This window comes from Ictidomys tridecemlineatus, chromosome 11 (assembly GCF_052094955.1).
Source record: "Ictidomys tridecemlineatus isolate mIctTri1 chromosome 11, mIctTri1.hap1, whole genome shotgun sequence".
NCBI classification, from domain to species: Eukaryota; Metazoa; Chordata; class Mammalia; order Rodentia; family Sciuridae; genus Ictidomys; species Ictidomys tridecemlineatus.
In genome coordinates this window covers 16,467,241-16,482,521 of record NC_135487.1, presented here as the reverse complement: position 1 = coordinate 16,482,521, position 15,281 = coordinate 16,467,241, and the positions used below count along the sequence as shown (strand labels likewise).

The following is a 15,281-nucleotide window of genomic DNA, read 5'->3' as shown; positions in this document are numbered from 1 at the left end:
CCTTGTTCTTTATCATGCAGAGCAAACAAGGACCCTTCAAAGTTGAAAATACTCATGTTAATCTCCTCCTCCTCCTCCTCTTCCTCCTCCTCCTTTTCCCCTTTCATTACCATGCACCTCCGAGGGCAAGAACCAGAAAACTTGGAAAAAAAAGAATTAATTGTTGTATTTCTCTGAGCCCCATGGAGGCAGGGTCGCATCCCATAAGAGCATCAGGGGCCCAGGTGAAATTCACCCAAGAGAAGGTCTCAGAGCCAGGAAGGGACCCTCCCTGATCATGCACAGAGGGGCTCAAGACACCAGAGACCCAGCCTTCTTTCTACCTGCTGCTTACAAATGAGGACAGACTGTCACCAGGACAGGAGTGACTGCGGAAAACCACAAGTTTGCTTCTCCGCCAGGAAATTTTTTTTTTGTGGAGGGAATGGGTGTCCTGGGACAAAAGGACCATAGAGCAGAGACAATGGCCCTGCTGTGTGCTCCCCTCCAGTGGGCCTGAGAGGATTTCTGGAGACATTTTTGTTGGGTTACTGTACACCCACAAATAGCTACTTAGAAAAAGGAAAAGAACAAAACTTAACAATTAGAGGGCTATTTCCAACAGGCATTCACGAACCAACAGATCCACGGATGAGCCTGTTACTTCTTGCAATAGACCCTCACTTGTTCTCCCTCCTCCGGCCTCTCCTACTCCAAGCCAGTCTGCAAGCCAGTCTGCACATTGTGTGGTGGGACTGATCTCCTGAAAGCACCGATCTGTTCTAGTCACTCCCCTGCTCAAGCACTTTCCTGGCTCCCTATTACCTTTAAAATAGTCAAGCTTTGAAGGTCTTTCATACTGGAGTCTATTTTCCCAGCCCATCTCCCATTATCTCCTTTGAACTTGTGCCAAACTAAAGTTTCTCTGTCCCTTCACTCTTCCTGTGACTCACTCCTGCTCAATCATTTACTCTTAGTTTACTTGTTAGGGTTTGTTTGTTTGTTTTTGGTACCAGGGATTGAATCCAGGGGCACTCCACACTGAGCCACATCCCCAGCCCTATTTTGTGTTTTATTTAGAGACAGGCTGCCAAGGTCTCGGCTTGGCACCAGAATCACGAGCCACCACATAGCTTTGTAGGTTCAAACAGCAATTCTTTATTCCCACTCTCACACCGCCTCCACACAGGTCCAGGGGCAATCCCGTTCTGCCGTCTGCCCGCACAATTCACCTACTCCTCGAGGCTATCTCCAAATCCCATTTTAATCTCACGAGAACTCAACGGGAACAAGCAGCAGGAACACCCTAATCCCAGCAATAATCTTCAACCTCCAACTTCCCTAAAACCCATTGTCTTAAACTGGCAATGCCTTAAACTCAAGGAGCCGGTTACTTCCTCAAACCTGATCAGCTCTAAACCCGGATCCGCCTTGGTCCTTGAGCAAGGTCACCTTATTAAAGCATGCATGCAATGTCCCATCGAATGTCCTCTAAGCAGCATGGGGTACGCTTGGCAAGGAAATTTCGATGTGTCATTCCTACTTGACAATGGCCCTCAGCAACAGGCTCTCCTGAGTTGCTTAGTGCCTCACTTTTGCTGAGGCTGGCTTTGAACTTGTGATCCTCCTGCCTCAGCCTCCTGAGCCGCTGGGGTTATAGGCGTGCTCCACCACATCCAGCTTTACTTGTTTGTTCCGAGGAGTTTTGCCTACTGTCTCCTCCCTTCCCGTGACCCTCCAGGCGGAGCTAGATGCCTTAGCACTTATCACAAAAAGCTTGGTCTTGTTGGGGTGCAGCGGAGCGTCGGAGGGGAGAAACCACACAAGAGACTCACTTCATGCAATCGCAGGGGGGAAGTTTATTGAGGATCCTGTTCCAGCGCGCTGGGACTCTATGCCTACTCAAGAAGGGAGAGCGGCTCAGAGCCCAGAGCAGAGTTCAAGCGGAGCTTAAGTACACTTTTTGGAGAGGGTGGGGGGCTTTGCATACATCAGAACAAATCATCATGAGGCGCGGGAAAATTGAACAACAACCCTGAGTCAGGATTAGTGCATACATTGGCGGGAACAATTAGGGCAGGAGTGATTGGTGCTCCTAGATGGGGTACACATTCAAACTGATTGGTTTAGGTCCTGCAATGCCTACGTGCCAAGCAACTCGGAACCCTTAGCTATTAAACAACCAGAAAGTCAGTGGAAATATTTACTGGGCAGTTCCAGTATTGTCCTAACAGCTACAGGGATTACAGGTTTTGGGGGTAGCAGAGGGACTCTAACAATACTAGTCTTTTACTTTTTAACCCAATCCCTGCACTTGGGAAACTTTAGGATGACTGGTCTTTTACACTTTAACTCAGGCTCTGCAGCTTAGAATCAGCTTGGAAATTTTACCTTTACAGTCTGTGTTGTACTGTTCATCTCTGTCCCTTCCTAGGTGGTAAGTTCAGAAGGTCCAGAGTCCACGTCGTTCTGCCCCCTGTCTAACTCTGAGGCCTGGCTGCACTTGGGAAGAAAGAAGCAGGAAAGAAGGACCTCGCACAGGGAGCGTTTCTCCTTGACGCTGAGGACTTCCTCTAGCTTCGCTTTCCCCATCTCTGCTGTAATTCCAGTCAGCGTGACTTCTTCCTAAATCACACATCTACAGTCACTCCATTTAGGATACGATGACATTGCAGCTCAGTCGGGGAAGGACACTCTTTTCAACAAGTGGTGCCGGGTCAAATGGATATCTAAGTGGAAAAAAAAAATCATAATCCTACCTCTCACACATACCAGGATCAATTTCATATGGATCATAAATCCAGAGAGAAGAAAGGAAACAATGTGACTTTTGGAAGAAAATGTGGGAAAAGGGTGTGGTGGGGAGCACCTGTAATCCCAGTGCCTCTGGAGGCTGAGGCAGGAGGATCTCAAGTTCCAGGCCAGCCTGGTCGCAATTTAGCAAGACCCTGTCTCAAAAAAAAAAAAAATTTTTTAAAAAAGGGCTGGAGATATAGCACAGTGGTAGAGCTACCTGAGTTCAATTTCCAGGACTGACCAAAAAAAAGCAAAAAAAAAAAAAAAAAAGACGAAGAAGAAGAAAGAAAACACAGCAGAAAAATCTTCATAGGGCTGGGGATGTGGCTCAAGCGGTAGCACGCTCGCCTAGCGTGCATGCGGCCCGGGTTCGATCCTCAGCACCATATACCAACAAAGATGTTGTGTCCTAAGAAAAAATAAATAAATGTTAAAATTCTCTCTCTCTCTCTGTCCCCCCATCTCTCTCACTCTCTCTTAAAAAAAAAAGAAGAAAGAAAAATCTTCATAACCTTTAAGTAGGCAAAGATTTCTTAAGCAGGATACAAAGAGCATGGATGATAAAGGAAAACATGGATAAAACAACATTTAGATTGAAAACTTGTTTAAAAATGCCATCAAAGGGCTGGGATCATAGCTCAGTGGCAGAGTGGCTGCCTAGCATGTGTCAGGCTCTGGGTTCGACTCTCAGCAGCATATAAATAAATAAAAAGTAATAAAGATCCATCATCAACTAAAAAAAATTAAAAATAAATAAATTAAGATGCAGTTAGAAATTTAGAAAGGTAGGTACAAAGTTAAAAAAAAGTAAATAAAAATCAACAAAGCCCAAATTTGGGTCTTTGTAACAATAAAAAATATTTGACAGACCATTGCTGAATTAAACAGGGAAAATAAAATAGAATGAAAAGACTCAAATTACTAAAATCAGGAGTGAAAGAGGGAACATCACTACTGGCCTTTCAGAAATAAAAAGGATTGTAAAGGATTCCTATGAAAAATTGTATATCAATGAACAAGGTAATCTAAATAAAATGGACGGAAATTAACCAAACTGGCTTATGAAAAAATTGAAAATCTGAATAGATCTATAAAAAAGAGATTAAATTAGTATTTGGTAGTTTTTTTTTTTTTTTTTTTTTTTTTGGTACTAGGGATTGAACTCAGGGGCATTCAACTACTGAGCTACATCCCCAGCCCTATTTTGTTGAGCTAAGCCCTGAGTTGCTTAGTACCTTGCAGTAGCTGAGGCTGGCTTTGAACTTGTAATTGTTCTCTCTCAGCCTCCCAAGCTGATGTGATTACAGGTGTGCACCATCACGCCCCACTTAAATTAGTATTTGTACTTTAAAAAAAAAAGAAAAAACCCACCAAATTTCCCATAAAGAAAAGTCCAGGGGCTGGGGATGTGGCTCAAGCGGTAGCGCGCTCGCCTGGCATGCGTGCGGCCCGGGTTCGATCCTCAGCACTACATACCAACAAAGATGTTGTGTCCGCCGGTAACTAAAAAATAAATATTAAAACATTAAAAAAAACAAAACAAAAAGAAAAGTCCAGGGTTCGGGATGTGGCTCAAGCAGTAGCGCGCTCACCTGGCATGTGCGGGGCACTGGGTTCAATCCTCAGCACCACATAAAATGAAATAAAGATGTTGTGTCCACCGAAAACTAAAAAATAAATATTAAAAAATTCTCTCTCTCTCTTAAAAAAAAAAAGAAAAGAAAAAAAAGAAAAGTCCAGACCCAGACAGTTTCGCTGGTAAATTCTGCCAAATATTTAAAAACAAATTAGCATTGAAAGGTTAAAGTTTCTAAGCTGGAAAGCTTGAATGTAAAAGATTAGGTATTATTAAGTTCCTCTGTTACACCCAGAACCTGAAATTCCTGAGACAGTTAAAACAACGCCCTACTGGCCATTTAGTCTAGGGCCCTGTGCAGTTCGTCACAGGGCCCGAACCAATCAGTTTGAATGTGTAACCCGCTTAGGAACGACCAATCACCCCCGCCCGAATGTACCAATCACGTCTCAGAGTGTTGTTCAATTTCCCCGCACCTCATGATGATTTGTTCTGATGTATGCAAAGCCCACCGCCCCCTCCAAAAAGTGTACTTAAGCTCTGCTTGACCTTTGCTCGGGGCTCTGGGCTGCTCTCCCTCCTTGAGTGAGCACAGAGTCCCAGCGCGCTGGAATGGATCCCCAATAAATATCCCCTTTTGCCAATTGCATGGAGTCAGTCTCTTGGGTGGTCTCTCCCTCCGACGTTTCGCCAGACCCTTACATTATCAACTTAAAAAAAAAATAGAAAAGAATGTAAACTTCCCAATTTTTATTGAAGTCAGTGTTACTTTGATACTAAACCAGACAAAGACGTCAGAAGAGAATAAAACTACAAATCAATATATCTTCTGAATACAGATGTAAAAATCCTAAACAGAATATAGCAAACAGAGTCCAGCAACATATTAAAGAAAATTTGCACCAGGATTGAGTGAGATTTATCCCAGAAAAGCAAGGTTAATTTAACCTATGAAAATCAATCAGTGTAATATACCATTTCAAATGAATACAGGATAAAAGCCACATGATTATCTAGCAGATCAGAAGAGCCATTTGACAAAATCCAGTACTATTTCCTGATAAAAACACTTAAATTGGGAATAGAAATGAACACTCAATCCACTAAAAGCCATCTAGGAGAAATTCAAACCTATCATTACATTTTATGGTGGGTGCATGATTGGTTGCTTCTCCCTGAAATCAGGAAGAAGACGAGATTGTCTGCTCTCCCAGCTTCTATGCAACAGAACACTGAAAGTTCTAACCAGGGAAAGCAGGCAAGAAAAGGAAGTCCAGAGCATCTGGATTACAAAAGAAGAAACAAGACAATCCCCATGTGCAGAAGATGTGATCTTATATGTAGAAACTCTAAAGCATCCAACAAACAACAACAACAATAAACTCATCAAAACTGCAGGCTAGCCAGGCATGGTAGTGCATGCGTATTGCTGAGAGCCACAGCCAAGTAGGAATGACGCGTGGCATTTTGGGTTGAAAGGTGACCTGCTCAGGGATTAGGGTGGCTCTGGGTTTAGGGTGGATCCTGCTGGGAATAGGGCAGCTCCAGGATTAGGGCGGATCCAGCTGGGATTAGGGCGGATCCTGCTGCCTCAGGCGCCCCGCTCCTTTGGAGTTCGTGTTGAGTTGGGGGGGGGGGGTTCTGAGAGAATTGGTGCTCGGAGCCCGGTGAAGGCAGGGTGTTCACAGGAAGTGTGGGTGAGAGTTCGGGAATAAAGAGTTGCTGTTTGAGTGTGAGGCGAGCCCTCTACTGCTGAGCCACAACCTCAGCCCCTATATACTACATTTTCTTTATCCATTCATCTGTTAAAGGCATCTAGTGGGTTCCACAGTTTAGCTATTCTGAATTGAGCTGCTGTAAACATTGATGTGGCTGCGTCACTGTAGTATGCTGATTTTAAGTCCTTTGGGTATAAACCGAGGAGTGGGGGTTCCACGCCAAGTTTCTAAGGAATCTCCATACTGCTTTCCACAGTGATTGTACCAATTTGCTGTCCCACCAGCAAAGAATGAGTGTTCCTTTTCCCCCACATCCTCGCCAACACTTATTGTTGTTTGTATTCATAATAGCTGCCATTCTGACTGGAGTGAGATGAAATCTTAGAGTATCTGTTTTGATTTGCATTTCTCTAATTTGCTAGAGATGGTGAACCCTTTTCCATATGTTTGTAGATTGGCTGTATTTCTTCTTCTGTGAAGTGTCTGTTCAGTTCATTAGCCCATTCATTGGTTGGGTTATTTGTGGGGGGTTTTGTGTATATGTGGATGTGTGTGTGTGTGTTTTTTGAGTTCTTTGTAGATCCTGGAGATCAGTGCTCTATCAGATGTGAGTGTGGTGAAGATTTTCTCCCACCCTGTAGGCTCTCTCTTCATGTTATTGATTGTTTCCTTTATTCAGCTTCTTTTAAAATGCCCTTTTATTAACATTCACAAAGTCACAAGGTCTCTGGGATACCCGTAATCGAAGGCAACTCTATTTTCTCTGATTTCACAGCCCTCTTTGGAATCTCTCTCTCTCTCTCTCTCTCTCTCTCTCTCTCTCTCTCTCTCTCTCTCTCTTTTTTTTTGTACTGGGGGTTGAACCTAGGGGTGCTCTACTCTGTGTCAGCTTTTTCACTGCTATGACTAAAAGACCTGACCTGCACAACTGTGGAGGAGTAAAGTGTATTTAGCGGCTCACCGTTTCAGAGGTCTCAGTTCATATTCGGCTGGCTCCATTCCATGGGGCCCGAGGTGAGGCAGAACATCATAGTGGGGAGTGTGGCTGAGGGAGGTGGCCCACGGGATGACCAGGATGCAGCGAGAGAGACACCACTTATCAGAAACAAAATATATACCCCAACGCCCACCTCCTCCAGCCATGCCCCACCCACCTTCAGTTACCACTCAGTTAACTCCCAGGGATTAATTCACTGATTGTATTAAGGCTCTCATAACCCAATCATTTCTCCTCTATAGAAACCCTCTTGCACTGTCTCATACATGAGCTTTTGGGGAACACCCCTCATCCAAACCATAACAACCCCTGAGCTGCATCCCCAGCCCCTTCTATTTTTTAAATTTTGAGACAGGGTCTTGCTCAGATACTGAGGCTGTCCTTGAACTTTGATCCCCCTGCCTCAGTTTCCTGAGTTCCTGGGGTTATACACCAGCTCCTCCAGGCCTGGCTTTTGTGGACTCTTTTGATGACTTGACCTGGTTTAGGAACATCTGTATGGAAAGAGCAAGAGATTGGAGACCAGCCACTTTTCAGGTGGGTGACCATGAACAGGCATCCCCCAGAGTTAGGGTTATTAGCTACTTGCAGCAGGAATTGATTGTGTTGATTTAAGCAGAACCGGAGACCAGGTAATTGAAAAGCTTCAGAGCTCAGAGCCACGTGTTGATGCCTAAACTCACTCTAAGGCACCGTCAGTACCCACACCATTGCTGCTCTTGCTGGGCACAGCCCACAGAGCCAACCCCATGGACCCTTGATAATACTGCAGCACGGCCACTGGAACTCCTGAAATAGTGCCACACACCTGCCACCAGGGCAGATTCTGCGTAGTTCCTGTCCCTTTATGTGACCAGCTTTTATTTTTTTTTAATTAATTTATTTTTTGAGAGAGAGAGAGAGAGAGAGAGAGAGAGAGAGAGAGAGAGAGAGAGAGAGAATTTTAATATTTATATTTTAGTTCTCGGTGGACACAACATCTTTGTTGGTATGTGGTGCTGAGGATCGAACCCGAGCCGCACGCATGCCCTGTGACCAGCTTTTAGATTCAACACTAGGACAGGAGTCCGGTTGGCAGAGCCTGTGTTACAGACCCCCTCTCTACCTGGGAAAATGAGTATCCGACCTTTTCAGCTTTTGTTTTTAGCAGAAGGTGACCTTGATGCGGAGAGGATTCCCCAAACAACAGTGGTCACCAAAGGCATGATAAGTGCCCACGGCACCACCCCAGGACAAGTTACCGCCCTAAGCCTGTTTCCTCACCCACAAATGGGGCTAAGGGACTGATAAAGGGGCCAAGGGACTGTTGGGTGTGAAGGGCCTCCCTGTGTTTGGCACAGCGGGACGTTATTTTATGGTAAATGTCACTATTGGTGATTTGATTTTGTTTTCTGAAGTCCTATAGTCCTGGAGGTCCCCAAACCTTGGCATCTCGATGCCTCTGGTTTCTGTCTGCAGGCTGCAAAATGGGGTTCCACTTGTCAAATCTGAGCACATCGACACGTTTTGTGACCCACAGGAAGGTCTGTAGAGGGGGCCTGCCTTTCCCCTCAGTGGTGGAAGTCTGTGAAAGGGTCCAGGAGCTCCCAAAGATCCCGATTGACATTGTCAGGGAAATGCGGCTTTTGGAAGAGACGCTCCTTAGCTCTCGACGTCATTGGAATGAACTAACACATGTTGGATTTAAAACTTATTTAGTTTTAAATTTTTTCTTTCAGCATTTAATATCTTTTATTGATTTAGTGGCCAAATAAGGGAACATCTACTCAGTCAAGCAAGGCACCTCGTCAGAAAGGAAATCCAGAACGGTGATGCAGGGTCCCTGGTGACAGGACCGGCTCCTGGCCCCTGCAGAGCAGGGATCCCCACCTTCATGTACATGGTGGCACCTCAACCTGCCCTCAGGGGCCCTTAAAGCATGTTTACTGAGTCATGTGCATTAGTTAAAAACAAGACCCTCAAATCCTTTTATTTGCGTCCCCTTCACCACCCTGTCCCCCTTCTCTCCTCCATGTCAAACCTCCATTTAGCAAAACACAGCGGGGTGCATCTCAGGAGGAGCACTTGCCTGGCCTATGCAGGCCCTGGTTCCATCCCCAGGGTTGCAATAACAGCAAAACCAGACCTGGTGGAGCCTGGCCCCAGGGAGACCCCACTGTGGAGAAGAGTAGAGTTTAGGCCTCAAACATTCCAAACTTTTTTTTTTTTTAAGCAGCAAATGTTGAAGGGAGCATACCTGTTTGGGGCTTTGCCCTGGCTGGGTGTCCTGCCCCCTGCCCCTAGGGTCTCAGCAGTGAATGAAGCAGGAGGCTTGAGAGCTGGACGGCCTCAGAAAGGGCTTTGATCACCGAGGCCCAAAGGCTGCTGCCAAAACGGCTTTGCCCCTGCCTTCAGCTTGAAAGCCAGGCCCTGGGCTCCATGCAACCACAGACAAGCCTGTCCCCCGTTCAGCTCACAGAGGGGCCTGTGCCTCATTGGGTCGGGATGGCAGGTCAGAGTGATATGACAGAGAGGGACCTGTTTTGAGTCCCGACTTTGCAACTCCTGCTGTGTGACTGTAGACAAATACTGATTATTTTTGAGTTGGAAATGTTCATGTGCAAATGGACAAAATAATACCTTCCAGGGTTTTGGGGAAAACTAAACCTTATGGGCTGATTCATGTGAAAGCACATTACAGAGTAGTGGGTGCTGACAGATGTTGAGACAAAGAAGGAAGAAAAGATGGTGGTGGAGGAATTTGCCGGAACGTCTCCAGAGCTATTCAAAGGAGTATCTTTATAGGGAGATAAATGACCTGTGTGACCTGGGCCAGTCCTCTTACCCCATTGCCAATCAATTTCAAAAGGTAATTCCGACCCCAAGACGGAGAGACTCCTAGATCTTGAGGGTAAATGTCACACTAAGTCACTTTCTATGACACAATATTTATTACCTTGTTCCCAGGATGTCATCGATTATAAGATGTATAATTGAGTCAAAAGAAAGAAAGAATAAAAAAAGAAATGAGGACCCATCCACTGTGAGACGTGTTCTGATTTCAGGATCATTAAAACGTCACCAAATCTGTGTGCCTCCGTCATTACCTGATACCATCGGTAATTATGCTTGTTCCCATTTGCTAATTGTCTTCTGGGGGCCAGGCGCTGTACCCAGGCTGCTTTACTGGGTCTCTGACTTGTGATAACCCCACGAGGCAGCTGTTTCCATTCCCACCACGGAACATAGAAAGGTGGTCACTTTTCCAAGGTCACCCACCCTGAAGAAGGACTTGGAAGGCTGCCTTCTCAATCCCCAAATGTTGTCCCTAATATGCAGATTGTTCTCCCAGCTCAGGGTGAGAGATGAGCTCTCTACAGGGAAATGGTGTGTGAATGTGATGCTTTGGATATGTCGGGTCTCTGCAAGGTGACCAAGAAGGACAGAAGTAACAGAGTTGGAATCTAAGCCGTCTCCAAAGAAAGGTCGCTGGAGGAAAGGGGTTCACAGGACTGTCAGGGCTGGTTAGAACCCAGAGAAATGAGACAGTGTCGGGCCAGTCCCCCTGGAGCCCGAGGAAGAACCCTGACTAGCCACCAGGCTCATCCCAAGCCCAGGGACAATGGGACAACCTTTACCTCTGCTATTCCTGGAGGTCACCTACTCCTTCTGCTGACGCTTTAATAACAAGGCAGAAACTTTTGAGAAGAATTCCGTTTTCTTTTTAACTTTAAAGGGGGGGAAATGTGCTGACCAATCGTCATGAGCTAGCAAGCTAGCGGTCACCCAGTCCTGGAACAGGTTATAAATTAACAAGTTGGTTTTCTGGTTAGTTAGTCCAGGTTAGTCCCCCTGTGCCTGATGAGGGGATTCAGTGTTTTGCTCTGCAAAGCTGTGCCCAGGGCACTTCATCTGAGAAGACTCCGGGACACTCTCAGAAGCACTCCTTGACCCATGACTCCTGACCAGAAGAGTCAGGACTACCTGTCTGCCTGTCTGTCTGTCTGTCTAGCTAATGTGTTTGTGGGCAGAAGGCCAAACCCCCATCCATGGGTCCTCAGTGTAGGGCCACCTCATCAGATGACACAAAAACCTTGCACAGCTTTCGGGAGAGTGGCAGCGGGGACGTGGGCGCGGGTGGGCTGGGTCAGGCCAGAATGAGGTTAAGGACCCCCTGAAGCCGCAGGGATGCGTGGAAGATGCCTCTGTCCACCCGACCGGAGGGACTCGTGGCAAAGCCGCCGGAGAAGTGCGCTGCTGGGTCTCCGCTCTGCAGAGAGCTCCCTGGGCAGGGGTCACCGGGTCTCCACGTGGACATCAGCCGGGCCGAAGGTCGCCGCTGCGGGCTGCTGGCTGCTGCTGCTGTTTGGGTTCAGGGCAGAAGGGGCAGCCGGCTTGGGGCTCTTGGGCTCCAGCTCCCGCCTGATCCTCATCTTCCTGTAAAGACAGGGGCACGTGTGGCAGGGTCTTCTCCCTCCTGCGGCTGCGGCGGGGAATGGGCTGTGGCTAGGGTGCTGGTGGAAAGGTTAGTGCACATCATCGCCAAGTCACGCGGCTTAATTGCTGACCACAGAATTTCACACCTGGAAGGGACCTCGGCCATCAGCTAGTCTGAACCTTCCATTTTTTTGTTCAGCTTAGTTATTTAGTTTTTTTGGCTTAGGTTAATGAATGAGTAAGGTGTCAGACGAGTGGCTAAATTCACGACAAAATGAAGATGTTACCTGTCTTTTGTTCAGAGGTGTACTGTGAATTAAACTCTGCAGCCTCACAGGCTTGCTAAGTTTATTGCTAGAAATATGTAAATGCTTTAAAAATTTTTTTTTTGTATTAGAATTGAACCTGGGGTGCTTTACCACTGAGCTAAGTCTCTAGCCCTTTTTTTTTTTAAATTTTTAATTTTGAGATGGGGTCTTACTAAGTTGCTTAGGGCCTCACTAAGTTGCTGAGGCTAGCCTCCAATTTGCAATCCTCCTGCCTCAGCCTCCCGAGTTGCTGAGATAACAGGCAAGTGCCATTCCTTGTTGGGCCCAACTTAAAAGCTTTTTATGTCATTGGGAATGTATTTAAAAGGTATATCCTATCTTCACTTCCTGTGCCATAAAAGTCAATAACTAACAATCAGGACTTCTAACATTTACATAATATTTTATCTTGTTGATATAAGTGTTTTTTAAAAGTTTACATCCTCAGTGAAGTTGCACAAATATTCCAATTAGTACCCCAATACACTTCACCAATTTACCAATTGTTAAAAAGCTATCCTATTTGGTTTCCTCTCTTATCGATCTTTCTGTCTCTCTCTCTTTGCATGTGCTCAGAGTTCTTAAAAATCATGAGCCAGAGGCAGACTGATCACATGACTTTGGTCCTTTAGGCTCCTATAAAGAACAAGGGCCTTCTCCAATATGTTCCCAACTCAACCATCCCACTCTGAGACCCTTCCATTTTAAAGATCATGGAGTGGAGACACAGGTTTTGACAGCACGAAGATGCACCCAAGCCTCCATTCCCAGCCCAGGCAGCAGTGTGGGCAGCAGGTGGTGAGTTGGGGTGTCCAACCAATGACAACCTGGGAGAGGGACCCAGAGCTCCAGCCGCAAAGGAGAGGAAGGGAGGTCGACATCGGGGTTTGACTGGATGCCACTTCTTGGTTTGGGATAGACCCAATTTCTTCTCTTCCTGTTGTCGTTGCTATCGTTACGGTTTAGATATGAGGTGTCCCCCAGAGTTCCTGTGTTGATGCAGGAATCCCCAGAGGTGACACGGCTGGATCATGAGGGCTGAAGCTAATCGGTTCGCCCTGGTGCGACTAGACGGTGTGGTGGCTATAGGCTGGCAGAGGCAGGTCACTGGACTGTGCCCTGGAAGGGTCCATCTTCCCTGCAGACCCTTCCCCCTGCTCTGTCCCTCAGCTGCCAGGAGGTGGGCGGCTTCCCTCTGCCACGCCCCTTGGCCATGACGAATGGACTTGGCTGACCACGCACTGGAGTTGTGAAATTTATAAACTTGAAATAAACTTTTCCTGCTCCAACAAACACCAAGTTGTCAGGTGTTTTGGTCACAGCAACAAAAAGCTAACAGTTGTTACTACATGTAACCAGAAGGACGGTTTGAATCCCCCCTGGGCGCATGAGGGCTGAGCCACCTTGAGCATGTGACTGGAGCCCAGCGCCTGTTCCCACACGGAAGGGGACAAAGCCCAGGGCCCCCGTACCTGTTGTACATCTTCAGCAGGATCAGAACCACGGTGAAGATGACGATGACAACCACCACGATGGCGGCGACGATGGCTCCAGAACCTGCAGAGGGGAGGGGAGCCAAGGGGGCAACTGGCGCGCAGTCCCAAGAGCGGAGGGGGAGGCGCCCTCTGCGCCAGGGAAGGGGGACGGGGTCCTTCAAGCCCTGTTGGTGGGGAGGTGCGTGGCCACTCTCCATGTGGCCCTGTCCTGCCATCAACAGGGAGGGACCGGGACATCCCCCTCTCGCCTCCTTGCCTAGGACACGGACTTATATTTGAATTTAAAGTAAACAAAGATAATATTTTAGTGTCTTTGCCAGGCAACATTGGAGACTTACTTATACCAAATATTTGCTTATTACTTGTCTGAAGGTCTCATTTAAATGGGAATTCCCGAGTTTATCCGGCAACCCTACCACCCAAAGGTCAGTTGGCAATGTCGGGCAGCGGTTTTGGCTGACACAACTTGGGAGCAGGGGACAGACGAGGGAATTGTGACTAGTACCTAGGGGGTGGAGGTCAGGAATAATGCCAACCATCTTACGAAGCACAAGACAGCTCCCCACAGCAGAGATTATCCAGCAGAGGTTGGAAACCTTAATTAAAGTCTCCACACGACACTCCACAGGGAGGGAGAGGGCCTCGTTGCCCTGTGGTGGGTGGCTGCCCTGCCCCTCCTCAGTCCCCTTCTGGTCTTTTTCTTCCTATGAATATTTGTACGTGGTTTTTGCTTTGTTTTGTGTTTTAGAAAGGCATGATGTACATTCACAAAAGTACACAAATCATAAGCTGGGGGAATTTCCAGAGTACACACACCCGTGTAAAGAGCCACCCTATCAAGACAGACCAGCACCTGGATCCCGGGAGGCCTGGCGCCCCCTCCAGGCAGCCCAGGGAACTTCCTTGTAGTCTCACAGGTGAGTTCCACCTGGCTTTGAACTTCCTGTCAATGGAAAGAGTACCATTTAAATGGAAGAATACCTTTTTCACCTGGTTTCTTTTATTCAACATTATGTTTCTATGCACAAATCTAGTGGTTGTGACATGTGTATAAAATAGGTGGGTATGTTTATATATATTTTTAATTTCTACATTTTATGCCATCACAAGAAGACTATGTTCCCATAGTCTTCTTAACCAACATTTACCATATGATATTTCATGGGATAAGTGATTACACCTTGTTAAACCATCTAGAATATGAGTAATGTGGTAATAAACCCTCATACAGCTTTTTGGTATTTAGGATTATTCCCTTAAAATGAGCTCCCCAGAATCACATAGAATGACTTAAAGTATGGATATTTTTATGGTTCCTGATATGTTCAATATCAGTTCTGACATGGATGTTGACTTTGAACCTAAAATTAGGGACCAGGAGGAGATGATATTGAAACAAGAGTCTGATATACTAAAGCTACTAAGGACATTCATCGTAGCCTTGTTTTTAATAGTGAAAAATGAAAACAACATAAGTGTTCTCAACATTGGAGAATATCGGGAATTGGTGAAGATTATGGTGCTCCTGGACTGGGGGTTCCATGCAGCCATCAAACGCCATGAAGAAAAATATGTAATTACATGGAAAGATGATGATGATATTAGAAAACAGAATATGGAACATGGCTGCATTTTTACCATGAGACTATTTTTTTTTCCACATTTAAGAATATTTCCTTAGGATAGATTTTTTGGATATAGGATCACCAAGTTATTTTTAAAAATTAATGGGGATTTAATATGCACATACATGGTCTCATTGGTAATACAGACACGGGGAGATGACCCATGGTTCTTAGAGCAATGAGGTCTTTTTCCTCCTCCATTTTAGCTTGTATTTATGATTTCAAAATTATGTACAAAAAAATCACATTACTTTTGTATTATTGAAACAAGGAGAGGGCGTTTTGCTGTTTCACAGGAAAAGTTTGAAGCTGTGCTGGGGCTTCTAAGAGTACACTGAGGGGCTGGGGTTGTGGCTTAGAGTGGCAGAGC

General features: G+C 46.1%; 1 protein-coding gene and 2 long non-coding RNA genes across 3 annotated transcripts; 1 reads left to right on the top strand and 2 right to left on the bottom strand.

Moving 5' to 3' along the window:
* Positions 1–1,713: 1,713 nt before the first annotated feature.
* Positions 1,714–3,363, top strand: LOC144367942 (uncharacterized). Its single transcript, XR_013427597.1, has 2 exons — positions 1,714–1,933; positions 2,414–3,363. It is a non-coding gene; the product is annotated as an uncharacterized LOC144367942 (long non-coding RNA).
* LOC144367941 (uncharacterized) lies at positions 1,819–4,872 on the bottom strand. The gene is made up of 3 exons (XR_013427596.1): positions 4,368–4,872; positions 4,147–4,278; positions 1,819–2,708 (listed from the first exon to the last, which is right to left on the bottom strand). It is a non-coding gene; the product is annotated as an uncharacterized LOC144367941 (long non-coding RNA).
* A 5,872-nt stretch (positions 4,873–10,744) lies between these two features.
* On the bottom strand, positions 10,745–14,133 carry Ncmap (non-compact myelin associated protein). The gene is made up of 2 exons (XM_078025611.1): positions 13,263–14,133; positions 10,745–11,482 (listed from the first exon to the last, which is right to left on the bottom strand). Exons 1-2 carry the CDS (start codon positions 13,499–13,501, stop codon positions 11,341–11,343), a joined length of 381 nt encoding a protein of 126 aa, XP_077881737.1. The 5' UTR covers positions 13,502–14,133; the 3' UTR covers positions 10,745–11,340.
* Positions 14,134–15,281: the final 1,148 nt, after the last annotated feature.